Source organism: Colius striatus, chromosome 11 (assembly GCF_028858725.1).
Source record: "Colius striatus isolate bColStr4 chromosome 11, bColStr4.1.hap1, whole genome shotgun sequence".
Lineage (NCBI taxonomy): Eukaryota > Metazoa > Chordata > Aves > Coliiformes > Coliidae > Colius > Colius striatus.
Window position 1 is genome coordinate 26,219,435 of NC_084769.1, and position 26,389 is coordinate 26,245,823.

Genomic DNA, 26,389 nt, shown 5'->3' on the forward strand with positions numbered 1-26,389 from the left:
ACACTGAATATCCCAGAACAAAGCAAATCCTCACAAAATAATTTATGAAAACAGAAAATTATTCATTACATACAAGTAACTATACTGCTTATAATTTGTTAGTCTAGTTTTGGTTGTGGGTTTTTGGGAGGGAGGGGTTTTTTGTTTGGGTTTTGTTTTGCTGTTTTGATTGGTTTTTGTTTTGTTTCTGTTTTCTTTACACTTCAAGCAACTTAATATCTAACAACCAAAAAAGTCTGACCTAGTTCACAATTCTTTATAAAGAATTCTTACCAGGTGCAACTAATAGAAGTTTATACGGGCTGAAAGTGCCGTTGCTAGCCTGGGCCACTTTCTACTTAAAATAAGTAACCTTCATCATGATGTAGGTACCAAGTGATGCTAGTCAAGAAATTAACTTTGTCTAAAGATGCACCTAAAGTTAGTCATTTGATATTATGTGAAAGTGACATAAATGCAACTAGTGGCGAGAACATTTATTCATACACTAATACATAAGTTACCGGTTCCAGTTTGTTACAACACAGTGCAACTGGCTACAAATGTAGCTACTCTATGAGTATATAAAGTACTTACCCTAGATTAACAATGCCTTATTAATTTTAATAAACTATCAAAATTGTTAATATCTTTTTCATTTACTTATTGGAATATAAGAATAGCACTCCTAAAATACTTCTTTTAACAGAACATTAAGAAAGCATGCTAGAAGCTGATCATACTTATCTGGTCACTGATTGGTAATTTTGGACAAGTTTTGTTCAAGTAGGCATAAGTAGAGGGGTTTATCTTCATTTCTGCAGAGAAACACTAGGAAGCCCATACAGCCTCTCACAGCCTGGTTGACAAAAAACTGAATTTTGATTAAGTCCTTTGGGCTCAATATTAAAGCTGTTTTCTCAGTGGATTGATTCTTGATTTGTTATGTCAGCAGCTTTCATATCCAAACAGCTTTGGAAAAACACAGGGAAAGCTTAATGAACAGGCAGAGATTTTGTCAGAATAAGCTTGCATTTCAGCCTATGCAGAAATCCAGACTGAAGTATGTCCGTTGTTTATTTTCACACTACACTGAGGGTAGCTTCTGTATAAAAAACAGTTTGAGGAGTTTTTTTCTCTTTTAATTTAAATGTGAGTGAATCCTAATTGTTTGCTACAGTACAATCAGATTCATCTTCAGCACTTTTAAATTTAGATGTGCTTATTCTACAGCAAACTCTGCTGCTGGAAAAAACTTAATACAGCCTCAACTACTCTCCTAGTGAATTTTGAAGAATAACTATGTCACTTTGACAAAACATAGCTGCCCATATACCTGGTCTGACCACAGAACTGTAAAGCAAAGACTTCCCATAGATAAGAATCCTATTGTTTGATAATAATTATTTCAATCCATTTTTTAACACTATTTGATTAAATACCAAGTAGAATAGCATGTTGTTTGTTAATATGGAACATTAATCTACATAACTATTTGCTTCAACATTACACCACAAAGCATAACTTAAAATATTTTATCTGCCCAGTATCATACAGATATCTGGCATACAAGAAACCCAAGAGCAGCAAACAAGAGTCTAGATATATGCTAGATTGACCAGTAACCTCCCAGTAAGGGTCTCCACTTCCAGTCACCTGTTGTTTTGCTCATTGGTTCACCTTCTCCTGCAGTGCTCATAATAATTAGCATACTATCTTTTTTCCATCTGGGAAAAGAGACTAATAGGCATACAATCGGGTGTTTTTCAACACACCCTTCTTTAGGGTTGAATTTAGAATGGGACATAAATGCAGGCTTACGTAGTTCAGCTCCATGGAGACAATTCCCCGATTTGGCCTAGGTTTAAGAGAAAGGACCTATCACCTCTGTTGTTAAAACAGCAGCAGCAAAGATATATGTAGATTAAAAAAAAAAAAACAAACCTCACCCGACTGGAAAATCTGACAAAAATTAAAATTTCCCAAAAAGGGAAATTTATTCTTCATTCTATGGAGCAATACTCTGCCTATTAGCATTATGTCTACAAGATAAATGGAGGATGAGTGTTCCACACTTAATTTCCAAGTAGAATCCTGAGAGCTAAGCTATACAGATACGTGTAATAACAATAGTTATGTTCAAAATACAAGAACAGTATAAAAACCTCTTGTAGTAACGCAACAGAAAGTTTTGGACCACAGTGTATTATCAATGGTACCAAAAAAGCACATATAAAGTTTCTGAGGTTGGGACTTTTGTACTTTGAAACATTAAGGATTGCTAAAATCACGTAAAAGGCATTGCATCACTTTCAGAATAAAGACAACGAATCTAGAGAACGTTACGTATCTGCACTTATATAGGTAAAGCAGAATTACTTGAATTGAGGACTGATATGAAAAACTGTGTTCTAATCACATTGGATTTAGCCTTTACAATTATTTTCTGAAACAGTTCCTACACTTTTATACAAATTACAAGATCTTCTTGTGAGCTACTCTTCAGCTTCATAACATGGAAAAAGTCAGTTAGCCAATATTTCTTTCAGAGCAACTACAGTCTGTATACTTGCATATCAGAAACAGGTTGATATGCAGGAAATTCACAAAAAAATTATATCTTTAGATATCTGCACTACTTTGTATATTGATGACTTGACATTTGAGATCTAACATTTTCCAGAGCAGATTCTACTGATACAAGATCACAAGAAGTTTCTGACATTATTACTAGAGACTTGAGAGTTGTTAGCTTCTACAGTGCAAGGATGAAGAATTTACAACTATTACATTAACTATAAGACTATCAGGATTCTTTTGCTATATATGTTGATTTTTCTAACTAGGTCCCTTTTTCCACTCCACTTTATTTTCTTTAAAAGCTCTTGATTTATTTTCTCACAATCCTAAGTGAACTTTTAAAAATTTTGCTCCACGATTTCCACATTAAGAACAGCAAACATACTTTCTACCTACCTTGTTCCTTCTTCCTTGCTTTCAACAAAATGATTTTCAAAGCACTGATCTAATAACCTAATCAGACATTGTTTCACCTCTCAGTCCCTCAAATGAATAACATACACAAAAAAACCCCACCAGTTTGTAGGCAATTTTGCATTGTATACAAACGTCTTCCACCACTTATCTTAGTTATGACCACATGAAAAGCTTGCAACCAAATACATCACAGCTACTAACAAACAATGATGTTTCACATCACTATGCAGAGTATGTTAATGAAAAAGCAAAAAGCAACACCACCTCACCCTTCACATGTGTTTGAAATTTTATATTCAAACCTGTTCTTTATTAATTTAAAAGCATAAAAAGTATCAAACATTACAGTATAACATTATCATTGGCAAATCTACCCACGACCCAAAACACAAGTTCAATGTTACTTTGATTTTACTGCCAGTAATACATCATTACACAGCTATAGATTTGTGCATGAGGTAAAGGCTTCCATAGCCTTATCAGTGCTCTGCACTCATACCAGGAATAGAGCAGAGACACAAATATTTTGGGCACAGGAAGACAGGTCATTCTTACCAAGACATTTTCCAAGTGACAGATAACCAAGAGTTAACAAATGTGAAGAACAAAGGCTTGTCTCATACCAAGGGTGATTCCTCAACAACCCACAAAAAAACCCACAAACACCAAGAAAGTGCAAGTTACAAAAGCATCCTAGCTCATGGTTTTTCCATCATACAGTCTCTTTAGTAATATTTACAGCAACTATATACCAACGGCTGAGTATTATCTAACCTCAGGTAGATGACAACTGACACAAAGCTGATGGCAGTCCCTTGTGTAAGCAAGCAGTTTCACCCTGTTTCAGCACTTCTAAACTAGGCAGAAAGAAAGCTCAAAAAGCAAAACATCAATTAAACAAATTGAGAATTCAGAAACTACCTGTTATTATCCTCTACTCATAACAGCTTCTGATCCGTCCATGTATCAAGCCAAGATACAAGGAGGCATTATGGAACAAAAGTTTTCTTCCTGCCTAGGAAGCAGTTACTGTGTTTTAATGCAAGGATTTTTTTTTTTTTCTAGTAAAATGCTGGCTACTTCTCTTACAATTGACACATTTTGATACACATTTGCATGAAATGCATCTCTAATACTTTATTTTCCTTTTCCTAAAACTTTTAAACTATTAAGAGAATCTTAGATCAAAATAAGATCAATATCAATATGCATACAACAGCAACAAGATATTCTTCAAAATGGTTACTACTGACCTAATGACATCATACAACATGCACCTCTACAGTCTGTTACAGAAGAGCAATGAAAAAATTAACATTAAGCCCTATACAATAGTTTCTTACTTGAAACATCCACAGTTATGTATTAATTTTTCACTCTGCAAGAACATAAAGCTAAGTGCCACACATTTCTAAATTGTGATCTATTTTGTTTAATACTTGAGCTGAAGAACAAGAAACGTTAAAAGGCCACAGTGGATTGTTAAGAATATGTAGAAAGTATCTGGGATGTAACTATTTTTAAAAGAGACAATAATTTTAATCCAATTATTCTAGTGTTTAGGAAATTATATTTTTGAATGAAACAGACAAATTTCTACATACCTCAAAGCCAAGCCTATCTTTCTCTTTCCAAAAACAGAAATGTGTAACCTTCTTATCCCAGAATTCATCTGGCTTTACTACACAAACAAGTGATACCTCAGCTGGAACAACATTCTGTAAAACAAATGAAAAAAGTAGGCAAACCATTCAAGATTCAAGTTTCATTTTCTAAACTAAATTCCACTTCATTTCATCATCTATTAAAGAACTTAAAATTTACAGACAGAAATTAAACTAAGTCAGCTGTATCTGTCACATGTTGGCTCCATTCTGCTTTGTAGTAGATTGCACTACATTTCATGGAAAAGATCATGTCTGAACCAAAAAGAATATCTAATCTATTCCTAGTCCTGAGACCTAACTATTAGTTGATGCTACATCAGTATAAAAACCATTAATTACTGGCTAGACAACTTAATTTATAACATTTCATTGGAAAAAAAATATTGAGGACAATAAAGCTTTCTACTAACGTTATTTGCTATTTAGAATGAAACAGTAATCAAAGTTAGTAAAGAACTGTATATTTTGTTATTAATTCAAGATTAATAAAAAATTATATCCTGTATTTTCATAACACATATTGCTTAGACAAAAATGAAAAGGCTTAATCTTAACATTTCAGCATGTGAATTTTTAAAATCATAAATCGGGACAAGATTCCTCAGCTTAACACAGTAATTTCATCTAACAAGTTGATTTTCTGTTGTCACACTGAATGTACATAAAGGAGCGGAGACTCTTGATTACTTTCAAGTCATCAGCTACTGAAATAAGCAACAGTTAGATAATCACAGCACTGACATAAAGGTGACACAATCCATGGGATTTCTCTTCAAATATCTTGTTTTATTTATAAAAATGTAATTCTGAAAAGTGAAATACATCCAACTCATAAATGTTAGTACTGGGAAAAAAAAACCTACAAAATCCAGGTATCTACAGGCTTCATACTGATGGGAAGCATGCTGACAGAATGCCAGTGAAATCTGAGCATGGGCAAATAGCTGCCTTCCCCAACAGCTAAAGTTCACACTAAACGTCACAACTACACATTAGATAACATGAAAGCTCAGTCAAGATCATGATCTGAATACAGTGGATCCAATTACTATAATTCTATTATTAGGAAAGCCATTTCAGTCAAGGATAGTTGAAAGACATCTTGAAACAGGCTTAAAAAATGCAGAGGCAACAGTAAGCCAGAAGGACAACAAAATTAAATTTTTCATATTTGACACACTTTGAGACCTCAACTGAGAGGAAAACTGTTCTGGTAAAGAGAGATCATCTGTGCAGCAAGAAAGGCAGAAGTCCAAGTTCTCCAATCTATTCAGAGTGCTGCATCTTGCCTTTGATCACAAACCATACTGTTTATAAGAAATAAGACTTTATTGTAATACCACAAGTTCCAAAAAGCTAAAATAATAAATTGTTATTAATTTCTTCAGTTGGGAACTGGCATTTTTTTCTTCTACTTTTACAGCATTCAGAATATAATTTTTGTATTGCAATTAGTAAAACATAACAAAATAAAATATAGCAAACCACAATGGAAATCAACTAATACAGAACCTGCATCAGAACCTGCTTAACTGCATTATCTGGGTGAACTGATACAGATACAGTTCATGCCAAGAGCATATTTCTGCAATCAATTAAAACTCTGTTTTAGAAAAGGGTCTACAACCACATGTTCTCAGCATGTAATGAATTTGTCCCTCACTTGAATGAGGTGTACCATTCACTTTTCAGATTGTTTCTTCCCGCACAGAACTGTCACAAACCTTTATTTTGTGATCTTTAAAAAGCTGTAAATTGTCCATTTCTCAATATTGTAGAAACAGTAATTTCTTTAACACAGTTATTGGTTCACATCTAAAAAACTAAAATCAGTCAATTATGAATGTATAGAAATGTATTTACCTGCAGCATTAACACAACCGTCTTTACCACATTCCATTGAGATTTTCTGCCATCCACAATCACAGTAAATCCTCTAGCTTTACACTTCTCACTAAAAGAAGAAAAACACTTAGAAAAAAGATAAAATTCAGGAACAAATTTCACATCACAAAGACTTTGTATTTCAATTCTACAAAAAAATACCAGTTCACTTATAAAAATACTGACTTCTAAACCTTAAGTTTATTCAATTAGTAATAACTTTCAATTTTAATGCTCAAGCATATTAATAGATACTTCAAATTACAATTTTTACACCAGAACCGAACTGTATTTCATAATATAAGCAAAACCTTGGCAATTCTGAAAAGGTTTCATAACCATAAACTTCACAAAATCATCAGAAAGAGGTGAGTTTATGGTGTTTGTAAGGAAAATAAGGGGACACTAGCTTTCACAAGGTTACTTCTGAATTGGTAGATTTGAGGATTCAATTCCATATCACTTGACACATATCCAAGCAGGAAACCATCTAAACATTCTTAAACTTCTTTCCCAAACAAATGGAGTAGAAATTGCAGTGCACAAAAAGCTTCTACAAGGACAGAGACCTCACATATAGATCCACAAGAGATTTTTTTTTAGACTGGTATCATCCCTTTCCTTTAATAAGGCTTAACTTTGTGCATACTACAAAAATAACTGCTGAAAACAGCTAGCTATGTTAGAAAATTGTGAGACTCAAGTACCAAGGGGGAGAAAACAGTGAGCACTTTCCTCATTCTCTGTGTCCCCCCACACTGACCTCTCCAGCTCACTTCTAACTGAAGCTGGCAACAAAGTATTCACAACAGCTGGGCAGTATTTAATGGCTGCCACAACCTCTGAGAATCCCAATCAGCTGAGGAGTCATCTTCTCCCAACCAGCACAACAATAACCAAAAGGGGACAGAGAAGTGTGCCTATAATTTTAGCATTAGTTACCACATTAGATATGATGTTTCAGGCTGAAATTTGTGTCCAGTAAAGTTTCAATTAACTGAAATTGATGACATTATGTAACGTTTAGCACTGAAATCTGCAATTATAAAATAGAGCCATTTCTGTCATCTCCTTAGTTTACAAAATAGAAAAGTAACTTGCATGCAACACCAATCATTATGTTTCACATCAAGAAATTTAACTGTTAGCTATTTCATGTTTAAGCTGATATTCAGGTGGAAGACAAATTTATTTTGGATTTGTTTAAAAACGGAAAAATAGGACCTTGTTAGTCTATTTAGGAAAAAATAAAGTTGTCTGCCAGTCCATGCATACTTTTGGTTTTAAGGAATCTAAATCACACACAATTTTTCTCAATGCACGCAGAACATTCAGGTTTTCTGTGTGCAATATTTAGTCAAAATTAACTCAAAAGGTACACTACCACTACTTGTAAGAACAAGACGAATAGCATTACTATAGCATCGAGACATGTCTTCGTTAGGCTCACTGGAAATAGCAGTACCAGCATCTACTCTCCAATACTGTAAAATCTATTTAAAAAAGCAAAACACCCAAACAACCAAATTCAGAAGTGAGCTACCACTTCTGAAAAGTTCAACCAAACAAAGGTTTGTATGAAAGTTAAAATAAACAGACACTTGGTGATTTGAGACACAATACAGAGAATACAACTAAGGACACAAACTTTAGTATGCACATACAATAGCATATAAATGTCACTTTTATTTTTCTTGGATTCTGAAGAGGCTTCTTTAGAATCCAAGAATTTTAAATTATCAAAGAAAGCTGAAACAGTAGGCTTAAACACTAGGAATCAGTACCCTGAAGTTTTAGGAAAGCTTTACACATGCACACTCCTCCACACACACACCTAAAAGCAATTTTACCCAGGACAATGTAAACAGTTATGCCTTAAATTTTGGACACAGCTATCTATACTAGAATACATATTTCAAAACAGATACCATTTCAACATATGTCAATGCACAACTGAATTAGAAGTTAAAACATATCAGGTTACCTTACATAAAGAAATTCAGGGGGGAAAAAACTAACATTTTGTGGTCAGCTATCTGAGTTCCCTTCCTACATCCCTCCATTTTTCAAACAATTCAAAAAGTCTTTCCAGAAAAAATAATGGAATGTGCTTAGGCCAAAAAGTTTGCATTTCCCATTAAAAAAATAATATGCTAACAAAAATGGCAATGGTTTTTCCATCCTGCCACCATAAAAGAGATGTCATTTTTTCCATACCTTAAACAGAACATGAGATGTGGGAACACTGAACTTTGCAAACAGATTTCCCAGTTTGTACACAGTACAAAGAGTACTTTGGTTGAATTTTCAGACAGTTAATCTTACACTAATGTATGTAAAAACAAACATAAGGAGTAGACTGCAGAATAATCAATGCTTCCCACAACAACAATGCCTGCATCTGTTCCATAAATATGGTCAAGTCCTTCAGTCAATGAGATGGTTTGTGTAGTATGAAAAAACTCTAAAAAACTTCCACAGCTAACATGCGGTCCAATATACAACTATACTTATTGATGTTTCACCTGTAACCTGAATTTATTCTTTGCTTTTCTCTCCTCAATTAGTTATTTTAAACTACAAAAAAGTCAGATCCTTTAACTGTGTTTTAAATATATTTACAACTTGCAATAAGTACACAAAACAGTCTTTAGTTATGCCATTGCTTCTGTTCTCATAAGAGAAATTTAAAGGGATACAAAAGCAAGCACTTATCCGAGAGGCTTCTTTCCTTTTTAAAATCAGCATCACAAGAGAACAAAACAAAGCTATGATAAAGATCAGTCTCAGGATCTTAAGGGAAAAAAGCAATTAACTAAGCTAGGATCAAGAACTGTCAATGTAAGTTTGCAAGGTTAGATGCACAGAACTTAATCGACAATGATTTTACAGCAAAGTCTGTATGACAGAATGTTCAAGTCATCACTCAGCACATTTAAGCAGTATCTTAAACACTTGACTTGCTCATTGAATTCGGTAAGACTGCATCTGTTTCTAGATTCAGTGCACACTTAAGCACTACAAGATACAAAGATTAGGCACATAGCAAAGAAAGAAAAGAGGAAAGCTTTTTCCACTTTGGACAATGCTACATTTGAAAGTCTAGCAGATTCCTTAAGATAGCCCATTAATTGTTGTTGTGGTGCATTGTTAAAAATAAATTACCAATGATATCCCAAGAAAAGATTACAGAAATACACAAGACAAAAAGCCCAAAGCTGGATATATAGAATAAAATGACATAAAAACCTCTGTAGATATGCCTTAGTCTATTGGAATGTATGTTTCCAATTCAGTCAGATTATACCATATTTTCAACAAACATTTATGTAAAAACCATTTGGTGTTGAAAGGCAAATAAAAAGAAAACAATAAAAAGACCCCTTTCAACATGGGAAAAGAACACAGCCCTGAACAGAATGCCTTTGAAGTCACCTTGGGATACTTAGAAGGTAGTCTAGTGTGACACTCAGCTCATCCATACTCGTCTGTTCAAGACATAATGGAATTGTCAGAATGAGGCCACTTCTTCTGTCCTTCCCTCCTATTTTGGGGGGAAAAAAGTCATTAGAAAGGTAACATGATGGCTCTAAGGTGAAAGAAATACTTTGTAGTAACATGGTCTCAAAATACACAATAAGAGCAATTTTTGAAGTTGCTGTGAAAACTGCAACTGACATTTCACCTTTCAGTTGTGAGAATTTGTTCACTACATTGATATCCAAGGCACTACCAAGGCTTCAGAGCACAGACTATATCTGTAGCTGTCACAGTCTTTCATCTAGTATTTTAACAACCAATACAAATAAAGCTTTCCAGAAGCACTATTTTCACGTATCTAGAGCCTATCAGAAGTCTGGTAAGCTTTCAAGATTAACATGGACTCAGTAGTTCCAACTGGAACACATCATCTGCTAGAAACATTGACTACACAAAGGAGGATCTTGTACCGCCCAGGCTGACTGTGGTACATACTCTACATTGGTAGTCTATCCACCAAACATCAAAGACTTCCAGACCTACTTAGAAACACGTAAGAGTCACCTCACAATTAAGATAATTATTTCCAACTAGTTGTTTTAATCTGCATATTTCCAAACCCTTCTGGTAAAAGTTATAAAAACAATATTGGTAACAAAAATAGTTAAAGAGCTGATCTTGTATTTATATGTCTTTGTCTGTTATGAGATCCAGTAAGAACAGAAGTTAAATGCTGCAAACCAGCATCACCTAAGTAGACTGTTCTTCAACTGCAATTTCAATTGGTTTTGATTACACACACTCTCAAGAAAGTCTCTGGAAAGGTGCAATTTAAAAAAAAAAAAAACACAACACTTTTTAAATAAAACTGAAATTTCCTCTTCTGGTCTTTCTTCTAAAGGATTGACTTCTGAGTCACACAGGTATGAGCTAGTAACAAAAATGGATTTGGACTAGGTTCTTACTATACCTTAAACCAATACTGAAGCCAAATCCACTGAATACAAGTTCACATGAAAAACACTGACACAGCTTCCTGAAAATGTCCATCAGTAAGAGTTGTAGAGTGAAGGAAATCAAGTCACCACATCCCTAAGTATAGGGGCATCACTGGTGATCTTTTGAAGGCAAAGCAACCTTAAGACCATAACATTTGTTACCAAAGTAAATGGGGCAAAGGTACCTATGATGCATCTTTCCACTTAATATGGAGAAACTCATCTAGTTCATATAGTCACCACCTTGAGCAAACCTTCTTATCTATTTTTTCCTCTCTGTTCTTGAATCTCTCAACAACTATAATCAGAAAATTTCAAAATCCCATCAAATATTTTGGTGAAGGTTTTTTTGGTAGGATAACAGAAGAAGTTTAGTAAGCGGGAGAGGAATTTGCATACTAAAGAAGGAACATTAATGAATCCAAACATATTTCAGAAGGATATAATACTTGAGTTTACACCTTACTAAACCACAACTTCAGTGATATTAAGGTTTGTGCAGGCTTTTCTTAATCTTTCAGTACATACATCCCTACCATAATACACATCTCTACATTAAACCAGTTTCAAACTAAGCTTTCCACAATCTGGAGTAGAGGCAAGCCTTCTCCATGTTATTCAATATTTTTTAGAATGAAATTTAGTATTTTAGCCATTTTATTTCTAAAAAATACTACATCTTTCTCAATATTTTAGAAAAATTATACAAAGATAACAAAAAAAGTCAGCTTTATTTGAGGTGAAAAAGAAACAATGTAAACTTCCACAACCTGGAAAAGAACACCTTCACTCTCAAATTGTGTTATTCACTTTAAGTCATTGAATCACACTTTTGTTTCATCAAATTATTCACTGTTGATAAAACTAAAGTTCTATCTAATCAGTAAGAACAACTTTCTACAGAACAGTAACAGTTGTGCAGAAATAAGGCACTCAAGTACAGTGCTAATGCCTGCGGATGCATACATATACATTGATATAATTTGATACGAATTTTCCCCCATTCCTTAGAGACGCATGCAAGATAGTGGGAAAAAAACCCAGTTTGTTTACACAACATATGTTGACATCTTCATTGCAATAGGCTTTTTCCTAGTTTCTAAATCTGTGCAAACTCAAAGGGTATTAAAGATCTACTGATAAACACATTTTCCACTTCTTAAGAGACCTACTGCTCTAAGAGGTCCATTGCAATATTTGTGTTCTCCTTTTCTTGTCATTTTTTTTCCTTTTCAGGTTGGTAGGTCATTATAAATAGAAACCACAGAGTCATGGATTCAAAACTAAGGACACACTACTCCATCAAACTACTCTGTTTTGCTCCCCCCCAAAAAAAGGCAAGGTCAATATTATTTGTACCAATTTAACTCAAAAATAAGAGACTTTGACACAAATACTGGAGAACATTTTCTTGATATTTTTTATTATTATTTGATTTTAATCATAAATATCTTTTATTTATAAAACTATATGGAATAGAATTGCTTTAAAGCAACATGATGAACTGATTTCTGTCAGGCTCCTTCACTTACAATGAAGAACCTTAAGAGAACTACTGTGTGAACCTTTACTATTCATTACATTAAAGCATCCATTATACTACATAATTCCAAAAAGGTCAAACCTACTTAGAAATATGTAGGTTCAAAAACATTCCTATAAACATTCCTATAATTTCAATTGCCACTCAATAAATTACTTTCCACTAAGCACATCTATATTTCTAAATGGATCGGGCAGCTCTAAAACCAAATTGAAAATGCACTCCAGTTAATAAGAATTTCCCCTTGTAATGTAATGCTCAACAACCAACACACTATGCATCTGCTATTACTATGAAAGAAATCACTTACTGTCCCAGGCTTTACTGAAAGCTGAGTTTGTTTTTATACAGGAATTGTCAATTTGTAATTGCTGAGGACAGTGAGCAAGTTCAAAGCAAAAGAAATTCTATGAACAAAAGCAACAGATTTCACTTCAAGTGACTGAAGCAGGTTAAACTAGACTAGATATTAAATAAGTATTCCTCTGTTTTAGTCTATGGCAACACTTGTACATTTATGAAGTTAAGCATTCTGCAAATTATCTACCTACTCTAGAGCAGACAAGCAAAAAGAACTAACACAGTAACCTATGACAGCAGTGAAATCAGCAAGAAAACACCATGTATCACAAAGTATTCCCTTCTGTTTTTCTTTACCATGGGGAAGAGAAAGTTACCTTCAATCCAAGATTAGAGAAGTTTTAATAATGACAATAATAACTACAGCCTAACCTGAATTAGCTACTTGGAAATAAATCCAAAAGTTGCAATGTTTGGCTAATTCTGCTTCCATCCATTTCTATGTTGGAGAAAAGATAGGGGTGAGAAGGAGGGAAAATATTTCTAAAGAAAATCCCATAAAATATTATTCATGGGATGTTTGCTAAATAAACATTCTTTCATATATGGACTGAAACTTCATGACATCAGCTTTGTAGGTTGAGTTACACCAAAATCAAGTACTAAATGCCAACAGCAATAGCTTGGATACTAGATTAAAAGTTTCAGAGAGCCTTTTGAAATATGACAATGTGCTTACTAACATATTTCTGTTAAATACATCCAGCAATACATGTAACCAACCTAAAAATCCCATCAAAACTATGCAGGAAGTAATCACCTAAGGAAAACAGAAGCCATACCTGAAAGAAAAGCCAATTTTTTCTTCAGAATGGGTAGTATTACTGAAGCTTCCATTCTACTTCTGATGATTTTCACAGCTCTGAAACATAAGAAGTTGTCAAGCATGAAAAATCAATTACAATGTTTCACTAGAATGCACAATGGCCAAATCACTTTTGTACTCTTGTGAAGGAAGCAGAGAACACTGTAATCAAAATCCAAAGTATTGTAAAATCTGAAGAAAAAACATTACAAAATTCAAAGCAGAATCTCAACCAAGGACACTGAGATAACATTTACACAAGTCCTATTTCCCAATTCCATTCAACCACAATTCATTTACAGGTAGATAATCTGTTTGCTTGGTCATTCAGATGTAAGTATAAATAAAATTACACCTTTGCATATTCTGTCTCCTATTACCAGGAATATAATAATTTTAATAGATTATGCTACATTTATGTCAGCACACTACCATTATCCTGTCATTAGTAGGTCTTCAATTAAGGAAAAACATCCCGACAGAATCAGTATGTCTAACCTATAGTTGGAAATGTTTCTGCTCCCTTTGTCTTCAAAACTCTTCTTATCTTCATCCCATTTTTATTGCATTATGAACTGCAGTTCACTATGACTCAGCTGCTGTGTTTCAGTGACAGATCAACAAGATGCTTGAACTGCAACCTCCTCTTCCAGCATACAAAAGTAGCAACTGGCACCTGGACTCCAGGTCTAAGTCTATACTTGCACAAATCAATCCATGCAATTAAAAAAAACCTCCTTAATTCTGCACAGAAATACAAGATGTGACTCAACAGTCAGTCAAAACAAAAAATAGGTTTTTTGGGTTTTTTTGGTTTTTTTTGTTTTTTTGGTTTTTTTTAAATTCCAGACAGAGAGCTTCAGACTGCAACCTGGAGTTCTTTATCTGGATACTTCAGCATTCATGCACACAAACAGAACTCTTTTTCAGGGCCAGGGAGGGAGAAAGAGTTAATTGGAGCCAAACTATAACTATGTAAGAGAAAGAAGGAAAAAATTACCCAAGTAACGCCAAAGAGAACTGTAGGTAAAATAGAGTAATTATTCCTTTTCTTGTTAAAGCAATGAGCTTCATTAAAAACAAAAACAACAGAGTGATTATTTTCATTATTAAACAGAAACAACTTTTTATTGTTCCTCCTTGTTACAATATGTAACACTTCATAGTATTCAATCCCATCTCATATCAAAACTTACATGTTTCTCTTTTTGTCAAATATATGAAATATACATTTCCCACGTTACAGAAGGAAATAAATTTCAGTTCCTTCAGGAAGTCGAGTCGCAAAACAGCTTGCACTTTAAACAATTAGTCAAATAATCATCCTATTAAAGCTTCTTGTGTGCTTCAGACAAAAATTTGTAGGTTATTTGTTGCATAAAACAAAACTCAAGAATGACTCAGTCATTTTTGTCTCTCCACCACCACGCTAAAATCTCCCGTGAAAGCTATTTAACTTTGGCAATACTCTTTTTTTCCTTAAGATGGAGAATACATACCCAGTCATGATTTTTTCCATCTCCTTCAAGTTACATTTTAAAATTATTACAAATGGCTCTTTACTACAATCAATGAAGAAAGCCAAAACCTACATACACACACACATACACACTTCATTATCCTAATACTTCACATATGAACAAAAGTTTGCATCAACTCATTGACTTCAGGAAGTATGTTTCTTTGCTGTTGTGAAAAGATCTGTTTATTTGATATGAAAACACTGTCTGGCTTTCTGCCACAGCAGTGGCACAGTCCACAGATGAAAACCGTTCTGTTCAGTATTTCCTGGAACCAAACGGAGCATTCTGTTTGTTTGGAGTAGAGGGAGGTGAGTCAGAAGAATTAGAACAATTACTGAGAAGTTCAAACACCTAAGCCTTTGTTCCAGAAATTCCTAGTTTTCAACTACCTCTCTTCTGAGAAAGCTATGATGAGCTCCATCTAAAAGCAAGCTCAGAGCAGATTATTAGAATATATCAGAACAAAAACTTCAGGTTTAAAAATAAAGTTTAACATTGCTCTCCAACACTTCAGAGAGTCTCAGGATGAATTAAACTAAATGTCTTTTTGTAATATTGGAAAAAGTGAAACAATTTCAAGAGAGCTGGCATATGGTTTCCACTGGAAGCTATCAAAGGGGTTTTAAAAAGCTACATGGCTAAAAAGCAGATAAGTATACTTAGACCTACAAATGAAATATAAAACCTTTAACTTGTTCAGAGGAAGACAAAGTACCAGGCTCTTAAACTGGCCATCAAACTCTCAATTTAGACTGAGGAGAAAAATATTTGTTGCTCAATGTCATACCACTATTTAGCTGAAACAGATCCAGTAACCATCGATTTAAAAAGGCATTTGGACTCACTAAATAGAAAAAAGCTATTGAAGAATAACGAACACTGAAGAGAACAGATTTCACAGAATCTTAAGGGTTGGAAGGGACCTCAAAAGATCACCTAGTCCAATTCCCCTGTCAGAGCAGGACCTAGAGTAGGTCACATAGGAACTTTCAGAAAGTGAAATACTTCCTGCATTTTCTTACTTCTGACAGAGGAGACAACTTACACACTCAAATTTTAGATATATGAAGCAAGTTAGAGAGGTTAAATCTGTTTGCTGAATTTACAGAAACAATCTAGAGAGCTGCATCCCCACCTGGAATCTACTTTGCCAATTAAAATACCATATGTCAAATTGTAACATTTGTTTATACAGGAAATGTTAAATAAAACAACTGTGGAAGAACCTCATAGAATTTTTTTAGAATGTCCTAGGCTTTCAGGTTTATAAAACAATATGGCAATGTTAATCTCCACAAAATATTAATTATTTTTAAGATTTCCACAAAAAAGTGGCATGACTAAATCCACACATTTGTATTTAAAATCTACATATCTGAAGGATGTTCCAGCTAAGTAGAACACTCTTCCAAGCCCCCCACAAAGCAGAAACTAAAACTACTGGAGAATCTTAAATACAAACTTAAATGAAATAAATATACCTTAGGGGGAGGATGGAAGGCTGAGGAGATGCGAAATAGTTAGAAAAAAAATTAAACTTTATAAAACAGATAAAAACCCAAACTATTTCAGGCTGCACTCCAATGACAAATCAAAACACCACTTGGTAAGCTGCATCTCCTATCATTTCTAGGCTCTGGAAAGACTGCAGATTATATTGTTTCACTTGAAACAGTTTAAAATTATAAAGCTTAGAACAAAAAAGCCACAAACTCACGGAAAGAACTATGTGTAATTCAGCACAGGAGTGTGTCACTTCTGATGAATGAACAATATCACCTGCATTTTCTGAGACATAATTTCAATCTTAAGTAAAAAATTTAATTAAGAACCAAAGTCCAAACACTGTGTAAAACCATTTATAAAGTCTATTAAATAAAGAGGGCACAGGGAGAAGATGACAGACTCACATTGACTAGAGTACTCAAAGGAATATGTCCTGAAGATGTTAGAGAGAAGTTTCCCTGCAAGTAACTGGTGTTTTCTTTCTAAGTGATCCAATGGAAACCACCAGTTAAAAACATTATCAAAATATATCCATTCTCATCCAATCTGAATTAAAATATGTTTACTCAAATTCATTAGACCCAAAATATTTAAGGCCATTTAATATACTCAGATCATGGTTCAAGGTCTTTAAATGTTTTAGTCTGTTCCAGAGCATATATTGCAAGTTTCAAAGAATGAGCACCTTCATGCCCTCATCTATCAAGCAAGAGAGCATAGACAGGACTAAAACTTGGGAAAAAAAAAGAATCTGGTTTCTATTGCTTGTTCTGCTATGAAATATACATATGGCTTTCAGCAAGTCATTTATCCCTTCTAGTGTTCATCCAGTTCCTCCATTTAATTCCCTTTTTACAAGAGTATTGTGATGTTTAATTCATTAACGTTTTTGAAGACTTGAGAGATTAGAAGGAACTCCACATATCTGCCTATAAATAACCAAGCAGCAGATGGGGAGCTACATTCACAACTGTAGCAGCTTGCAAGTTCAGGCACAAACAATAGACATTATGAAGTACAGAAAAAAAAGCCTCAATCATAAGAATAATTAATTATTTTTTTTAAATCATCTTCTGAATTGCAGACCTTCATTCCCTAAAACCAGCATGCATGAATTTTCAGGTGCTAGTTTCAATGTATCTAGCAATGCTTTGTACTTTCCCTAGAACAGCTTAAAACAGCACAAAAAGTTCATCTGTCTCCCACAGAAATAAAATCCATGTGCAAAAGAAAGAGGGAGATGAGTATTACAAGCATATTATTTTTTCACCTTCCTTCAAAACTACATTAAAGGATGTTATCTCTCCCATAGCTACATGGTACAAAGACAGAACACAAATCAAATTTTCTCTAGGGCTGATCCCCCAGAGTAATTAGGGAAGCACACCAAATCTGACCAAAAAGTAGAAAAAGGCTGTAAGTGTTCATTAGTTAATGCTGACGTCACTTTAAGAGCACGTGAACTGGGTTACTTAGCTGGGCAGTTTCAAAATAACAATAAGACAGGGCAGATGAACATCAGCTTAAGTACTCTCAAATGCAGTATTTCATTATTATTCTTTGATATATTAATGAGCTGCACCAATAAACTTTCAGCTTTAAAGGCCCTCAAGACCTCAAGAGAAAAGCTAACTCCACTTACTTACAGAAGATAAAATCAAGGGGTTTTTTTTTTCCTTTTCAACCACTTCTTTCTTTTGATTTTATTTTCTTTTAAACTATTAAAAAAGCAACTAAAGTTCTATATTACTCCTGATTTTCAAGTTGTACACAAAGAAAATATTCCTGGTCCTCAAAAACCTATTAACTCACATTTAAGGATTAAGAAAATAAAAATCCTAGACTCAGTAGATGTCCTCAGTATCTCAGCTTCTTTAATTTCAAAGCAAAAATGCAACCAATACATTGCCAGTTCCATTATATATACACAGCTAGTACTCAAACTCAGTAACTTTTGCCAGAAGATGGACAGACTGAAAACATGCTCTATTTTTGGTTAAAGCTAGGGTTAGTAGTTTGATAGGCCATGATCCAAAAACATCTTGTCACAGCCACAACAAATTTAAGCTTGGAAAAACTGTTTCTTGTGCCCTATTTTCACCTGGAGGTTCAAGTCCCATCTTGTACGCTTTGTATTCTAACTATAGCTAATAACAGAATTTAGAAAAGCTGTCTGTTAACTACTTCCTCTATTAACTCATCATTCATATCCATTTCCCACCCTTTTTCACCTCCCTGACATTCTGTGAAAACTAAAATTAAAAAAAGTGGGGAAAAAAAAAAGATGAGCAAAATAATGAATAGTGAGACAGCAAATGGAGAACAAGCGAGTAAGAGGTTATGCCATTCAAGAACACGACATTGTGCTTGTAAGCTTTAACTTTGATCTCTGTCAACTATTCATTTCACAGAATTCACATTCCTCAGACTTGGAATAAGTGTCAGAGGAAAATAAAGAAGGAAGAGTACCCAGCACAGAAACAATACAACTAAGGATACACAATAACATCTGCATGTACAGCTGTGAAACAGTACCTACAGCTCAGTTTTTTCATACAAGAAAGGCAAGTGCAGGATACTGGACAGCAGTTAGCATTTGGATTCAACAGCTATGTTCACAAACATGAGTCCCAAAGGAAAACATGCAGAAAGAAGTTCATAATGATGCTACAATGCCACATACAAAATGATAACTTGGTAGCGTTTTTATCCTTTGCAGTCTCAGGCCTAGCCGAGCACATATGGTATATGTTCAATTACAGTAGTTTTCAGGCTTCTTTAATGTAGGAGAGCAAAGAAAATAAGTCACAACTTTTAGATGCATCTCCATGTTTCTTTTTCTGCTCTATTTACAGAGAGATAACCCACGCTTATGTTCCTTGCAGGACCCTATAGCTTGCCCTTGTAGAATGTTGCCTTAGGCAGCAAAAGACTTTGATCTACCTTACATCCTCCCTTGCAACAGGCAGTCAAAACAGCAGAAGTTGCAGCCACCTGGTATAGTCTCAACTCACTTCACTGCATCTAATGTCTGCAGAATACACAAAATGATGCTATTTGGGAGGTTGCTTCTTCCACCACTTTCTACATAGCAACAGGTCAATTGAAATGCTATGTTCAAAGCATAGTGCAGACATTTCCTCATCACACTTCCTTAAGACTGAAAAAAAAAAAAAAAATCTCAGGTTCAACACTTTGATTACTTTGAGATCATGTGGAAATACGACAGAAATCACACAGACAGTAAATTCCTCCACAGGAAAAAAAAAATATATATGAGTCACAGATGCAGGGGGAGGACAGAACAAAAACAATCAACCAACAGTAAAATAAAATCACCTATGCCTAGATCCCTCTACTAATAAAATCTGAATAAGTCATAAAGGTTTGCAAGAATAAGCTGGGGGAACACAAAAAGATCCATTTACATGTAAGAAAAAACAATTTTACTGTGAGGAAGCCCTGGCACAGACTGCCCAGGGAGAGTGTGGAGTCTCCTTGTCTGGAGGTCTTCAAAACCTGCTTGGATGCATTCCTGTGTGACCTGATCTAGGTGGAATCAGCTTCTGCAGGGTGGTTGAACTAGATGATCTCTAAAGATCCCTTCCAATCCCTACCGTTCTTTGATTCTATGATCACTGGTTCTTTAAGTTACTGTCAAAATGAGTTTGTGATGAAAGATCATGGAGAACTCCTATGCCTCCAATACTTCATAAAACTAAAACAGTAGGAGGAATGACATTGGACAACTAGGCCATAAGCAGCCAAGTCAAAACACAAAGTGAAAAGATGAACAGCTGCACTGATGAGTGCAACTTTTGGCAGTCCAGAGCAAGAGAAAAATATCTTTCCTCTGGGGTGCAAGATTAGAACTTCTTGTTCCTTTTATAACATTTATATAAGAAAACAATCTACAACTTCTTAACAATACACATACTTGGCATCAGTTACAAGCACATGTGGCTCAGGCCCCTCAGGAATCACTACTCAGTTCAGTATAGTGATACTACAAATGAAGGAAAGCAAAAAGAAATGCTCTTCTAAACTGAAAGCTATCTAAAGTGGCAGCATGTATAAAAACGCCAGAGAAAGAGAGGAAAAGCAGAATGGAGCACATAGTGCAGCAGACACAAAAGCAGTTGTGCTTTTTAGGTGGAGAAAACTGACTCAAACCAAGAAAATGAGACACTGATAAAAACACTGTTTACAAACTTCTCAAATTTTGAGTTTGATACCTGACCATGAAGCTCCCAGCTCAAGAATAAGATTGTGTGAACTTTAAAACATCCTGAACAATTTTCTTGTTTGAGTGTGGTTTGGTGGTTTTTTTTTTAAATCATGGTAGTGGTTCCTCACTGCACAGCATAAGTTAAGACACAATCAGGATAATAAAAACTCTTCATAAGGATTAAGTTAGCAAAATTCTCAAATTACTTAACCAAATCTGAAAGTACAAGAAATGAAAATATGCCAGATCTAGTATAGAAATGGCTTCTGCATTCCTAAGTTTAAAAATTCATTGACATTCATTGACTACACAAATTCACTGCTACACAAAAAAAAAAGAAATCTATGCTGCCCTTGAATTACTGTGTGCAAGAGAAATCTTTCTTTAACTTGAACAGATGTCTTCAGATTTTGTACTCATGTTAAAAATTCTGAACATTTCATCTACAAACCACAAAATTAAATTGGCCGCAGCAACCACCTGCAGTAACCACAGCAGCTCTCACTCTCTCCCATCCCCTCAAAATAAAACATGTATCATTTCACTTTCATAAATAATTAAATGGTCACATGTTTCAGGTAACAAAAATCAAGCCCTCTAAACTGTTACATGAAGCATCTTGCTTGGATATATTTTTTAATATATTTATATATAAACATATTTCTATATTTTCCGCTGGTACTATTTTCTACGGCCAAATTAGAATGCAACATAAAAGAATTAACAAGCTCTATGCTACCAGAGAGAAGGCAGACAACCAACATTGAGGGTACATTGATTAGAAAGAAGCCATCATTTTTACCAACACCAAAATTTAGATAAGCCATAGCACCTTCAATTTATGTGTCTGGCCTGACCCTTTCCCTCAAGAACAGATGTTTACTTTCTCAAGTTCAGACATACGTATCATTTAGTGACCAAAACATCAAGTTAGCACCAAATCACACTTTTTTTTGGCCTTATTTGGTCTGATCAACATTTATCCTTCATGACATCTAAGAACACATCTCAAATTCAACTCTGCCAACACCACCGGAGTTTAACTTGCCGCTGAATTCTCACATGCCTACTACAACTATCTCCCTTGAATCATTAACTATGCAAAGCCCTAAGTCATACCTTCATCTCCTCTTAACTACTGTAATTTCCTTCTTAATGGGTTCTTTATGTCCCAGCGTTCCCAACTTCAGCTTGTCCAAAATGCAGCAGCTCATCTTCTCACCTAGGAACAGGAAAATAACACTCCGTACCAATTTCCACTTTCTTCCTGGTCAAGTTTAGAGTCCTCTGTAAGGATATCCTCATTTTAAAAACCTCACTCTCAATTTGTCTAAAGAATAAAAAGGTTTGCCAATTCATTTTTGTATTTGCTCATGCAAGGCACTCGGATCTCTCATTCCCCTTCTGTGCAAGGCTTATCAACCCCCTCGGAGCGGCAACAATATACCTCCATACTTCTGAAACTTCTTTCCTTATGCTCACCCACAACCACAGCTCCCTCTTTAAATAAGAAAACATATATCTCTAACCTTATGTTTAAAACACCCTCTAATACATTCCCAAACAGTGCTCTGTGCAAGACACTAATGCTACATGTAACAACTGTACAACAAGCTGCACTATTTTTTAGTATCCAGTCAAAATTATGTAATGTAACATAACCTCAGTATCAGAAGCTTTAGTTATTTTATAGCGCCTTTTAAAGATTAAGAATCACAAGACAAAATGCAGAGTAAGAAGGTAAGTTAAAGAAGGCACGAGTTACAGTCTAAACAAGTCTGTGCAAAACCAATTGCAGATTGCTGTCAAAGCTTCATAAAAAACATACTGCATGAAAACTTTAGCTACCTTATTTTTCAAAGAGATTGCTTTCTTACCATCAGTACTGGAATGCAACACTGTCAGGGACATAAATTTGAGCTCCAGATTCTGGAATCTGCAAATTTAAATGAAAAAAAAAAGTTTTGACTATATTTTTATATGTTAACACTCAATCTAAAACTTTACTTCCTTGGTGGCTGGCAATGGGTTTATTACAAAGCTCTGTGATATGGGAGTCAATGTTTTCATGGTGTATTCACAAATACTTGTAAGCTAGGCCTTCAAGCTGTAAGGGACAGCAGGAATGCTGTATTTTCTACCAAAACATATGGTAGACATCAACATTGTTTATAGTTAGCAGGCAATGCTCCTGAGGCAGCACAGGAAGCAGTGGGAAAGTAACAAGAACCAGAATCCTTGTAGTATGCATTCAGTCAGAGGTAATCTACACATTTTTAGGCAAAAATTGAAACTAGAACAGTGTTAGTGGCTTTGTGAAAAGCGGAAGAAGGTATTCCTACAAAGTTAAGCATTGTTATAAAATTTTAAAAGCTGAATTATAGTTTGAATTAAAAAATATAAATGATCACTTTTTGAACTAAAGACTCAGAATTAAGTCAAGCATCAAATATAAAACCTCAGCAAATGCTTTAAGACTCCCATGAAGCCTCATAACCGATTAAATTCCACCCACCAGCAAAACTCAAAAACTGAAAATCCATGTATACTGTGTTACAGGCAAAGCCAAGATGCTCAATATATTTCACAGGTTTTACAGTTTCTCAGAAGCAGCTGGCATTACAGGGCTTTCCCCCACAACAAGTTTCAAATTTAAAAAAATCCTTATATTAATGGAAGTTTTCTAGTCAGGTAAATAAACTAGTAGCCTCAAAAAGATGAAGACACAGAAAGAATACACATCTATAAATCAGGAATGAGATTATCAACTGAAAGTGCTCATGACACCTTGAAGAGAGATACAGTGGAAAATCTGCAATATCATCTCTTATCCTTACACAACCCTAGAGCAGGCTTCACCTACTTTATCAGATGCCACCTATTGAAGGTGTTCTGTATTTCCCCAATCATTCATTGTCACTGGAGAATAAAGGCGTCTCTCTTCATACTTTGTTCCTAAGGACTCTTGACAGTTATGAAGCATTGTATTAAAGTTCACCATCAATGCATCTAGTCTCTTCCAGAAGAGCCTCCAGTTCTACTCCAAGCAGCAGCCAACCAAAATCGAGATGGAACTTCACCTGACTCCTTTGTTCTGCTGCTGGAACTTAACAAAACCATGTCTATTTCTATTTACACAAACTTAATGTAATTCCACAGACAATTCTGAATTACAGCCTACAACTCCAGGAGACATCATGGCACTGTTTCTTGTACAAAATTTTTAAATACATCTATATTCTTCTCCTAACTTTTGTTTCTAGGAAAACTGATGTTACAGAAACTGCAGATAAAGCATCATCTATTAGCATACTACTTTAGGAAAAACAGTTGGCTGAGGTGATTTTACAAGATACTTCAAGCAGCAATCTGTGATGCAAAACCCTAAAAATCTATCACTAAAAAAAAACCAATGAAATTGCTCCTAGTTTTGGTGAAGTTTGCTTTGTTGTTTGTTTGGGGTTTTTTTAACTCTGACAGAGCAAAGCATTATCAGCACCTTACCGGCAAGCAGCAGGCCTCTCTGATCAAGCATCAGTTCTATTCTGTGGTCCACCTTCCCCCTTTTTCTCCTTCTTAAGCTTCTACTTGACATACACAACTGGACTAGAACTACAAAACCTCACATTCAGAAAAATAATAACCTAATTAGTACAGAATTTCATCACCATCATTGTTTCTATAATGTAATATCAACATTCATTGTTTACTACACACTGAACCTTAGCAGACGTCATGGAACAGGAAAGGGGTTAAAAAATCCCCCGTATTTCCTCATCATAGTGCATTTTAATGCATGAACCAAGTCAACATCCAGTCCTTAGGACAATAAAGACACTGCAACACTAAAAAATGTAGAGGACCAGTATTTCCTTTGGGATGAAGAGATATGTAAGAACTGACAAAAGCAGCTACTAATAGTCATCCATGTAAGCCTTAGCAATTTTGCTCATCAAAAAAAACCTCAACCAACCCTCAATGAACAAAGAACCATTCTCTACTATTTGTCTCCATTATTGCTTCCATACTCTCGTTCAGATCTTTTAAGAGCACCCCCTTCCTCCAACTGCCTGGCTAGTCAGCTCTGTTAAGGGGTAGCGAAAGATACTACAGTTATGGAAGGCAAAGCAAATCTGCTAGAAAATGGATTTGTCAAAATCAAAAGAAATGGCAACCAGAGAGCTCTGAGTAACCACAGTTTCAGCAGTGAATCAGCTTCCCGACCAGGCAGCACTTCCAAAAACCCAGGAGCATCCGACGCCGAGGCAGTGACAGGGCCGTGATTGTACTCACTGCTGCGTCCCCACGAGGAACCGAGGGGGTTGGCAAGCCGAGGAGACGGCTCCTGCCCGCGTTTCCCGCCGGGGAGTTCTCCTTTGCCCCAGTCCCTCTCCTCCCTTGCCGAGTCTGCCGTGACGCCCGCGGGGCGGCCGCGGTGGGGCCCCGCAGGAAGGTCCCGCCACCTCCCGCGCCCGCACAAAGGCAGGCCTCGGACCCTAGGGAGCCCCCACCACCACCGCGGCCACGTACGGAGCGGCAGCACGAACAATACCCAAACCTGTTGCGCGGGTTCTGCTCGGCTGCACCGACCTGCCGTGCCCCCGGCTCAAAAGGAGGCAAAGATACGGTAGAGGAGTGGGAGGCGAGCTCCGCAGCCAGTCGCAAGGTACCCCGCTAGCCGCGGGGATGCGGCACCAGGCAGGAAGGCCGGGCGCGGTAGGGCTGTCCAGCCGCAAGGCCGGGCCACCGCCGCCCCCAGGACGGCCGGCAGCCGGCCGCCGCCCGACCCGCAGCTCCAAGAACAAGGCGCGGTCAGGCCGCAGGGCCTGCGCTGCGCCTGGTGCCGCCGAGCTGCCCTTCCGCGGATCTGAAGCACACCACACCTCAGGACGCAGCTACTCACCCAGCTGCGGTGCTCCAGGAGCCCAGGCTAGACGGACGCCGGCGGCAGGGCGGGCAGGCGGACGCGGGGTGGGGCCTTGATCCGCCCGCTCCGGCCAGGCTGCGGCGGTTGCCCTCAGCTGCCTCGTACCGCCTCACTGGCCCGGCGGCAGCCCCTGGGGACGGGGAAGGCTCCGGCCCCTCCCCCGTCGGCAAGGAGACAGCGAGCACCGGGGTGGCGCAGCTGGGCCCGCCTCCGCGCTACTGCCCTTCCCTTAACTCGTCCCGCCCCTCTCTAGCCTACGGGGCACGAGGCCGCGGTACCGCTGCTCCTCCCGCGGAGCCACTGCGGTAGCTGTGCTGGATGCGGCCCGACCGAGAGGCGGCAGCGTGAAGCCCCACTCGTGAAGCATGAGACAATGCGCCGCCGCCGCCCCGCTAGGGGGTGCCGGCCGCCGCGACCCGCAGGCCTGGGCGCCGCCCGCGCCCCCTCCCCTCCTCGCGCTGCCGTCACTGACTGAGGGGCCATTGAAAGCAC

The 26,389-nt window shown here is 36.6% G+C and overlaps 1 protein-coding gene across 7 annotated transcripts in view; it reads right to left on the reverse strand.

The window, feature by feature from the left end:
- Positions 1-26,049, reverse strand: part of SESTD1 (SEC14 and spectrin domain containing 1) — a 50,416-nt gene extending 24,367 nt beyond the window's left edge. For 2 of the 7 annotated variants that reach the window (XM_062004997.1, XM_062004992.1), the window contains exons 1-7: positions 25,874-26,049; positions 22,848-22,906; positions 22,090-22,192; positions 13,691-13,770; positions 9,963-10,071; positions 6,507-6,597; positions 4,581-4,694 (exon numbers count right to left, since the gene is read on the reverse strand). In XM_062004997.1, the coding sequence (XP_061860981.1) occupies positions 4,581-4,694; positions 6,507-6,597; positions 9,963-10,071; positions 13,691-13,745 (369 nt within the window). In that variant the 5' untranslated portion in view covers positions 13,746-13,770; positions 22,090-22,192; positions 22,848-22,906; positions 25,874-26,049. The other 5 variants (XM_062004994.1, XM_062004993.1, XM_062004995.1 and 2 more) reach the window with 5 other exon arrangements.
- Positions 26,050-26,389: the final 340 nt, after the last annotated feature.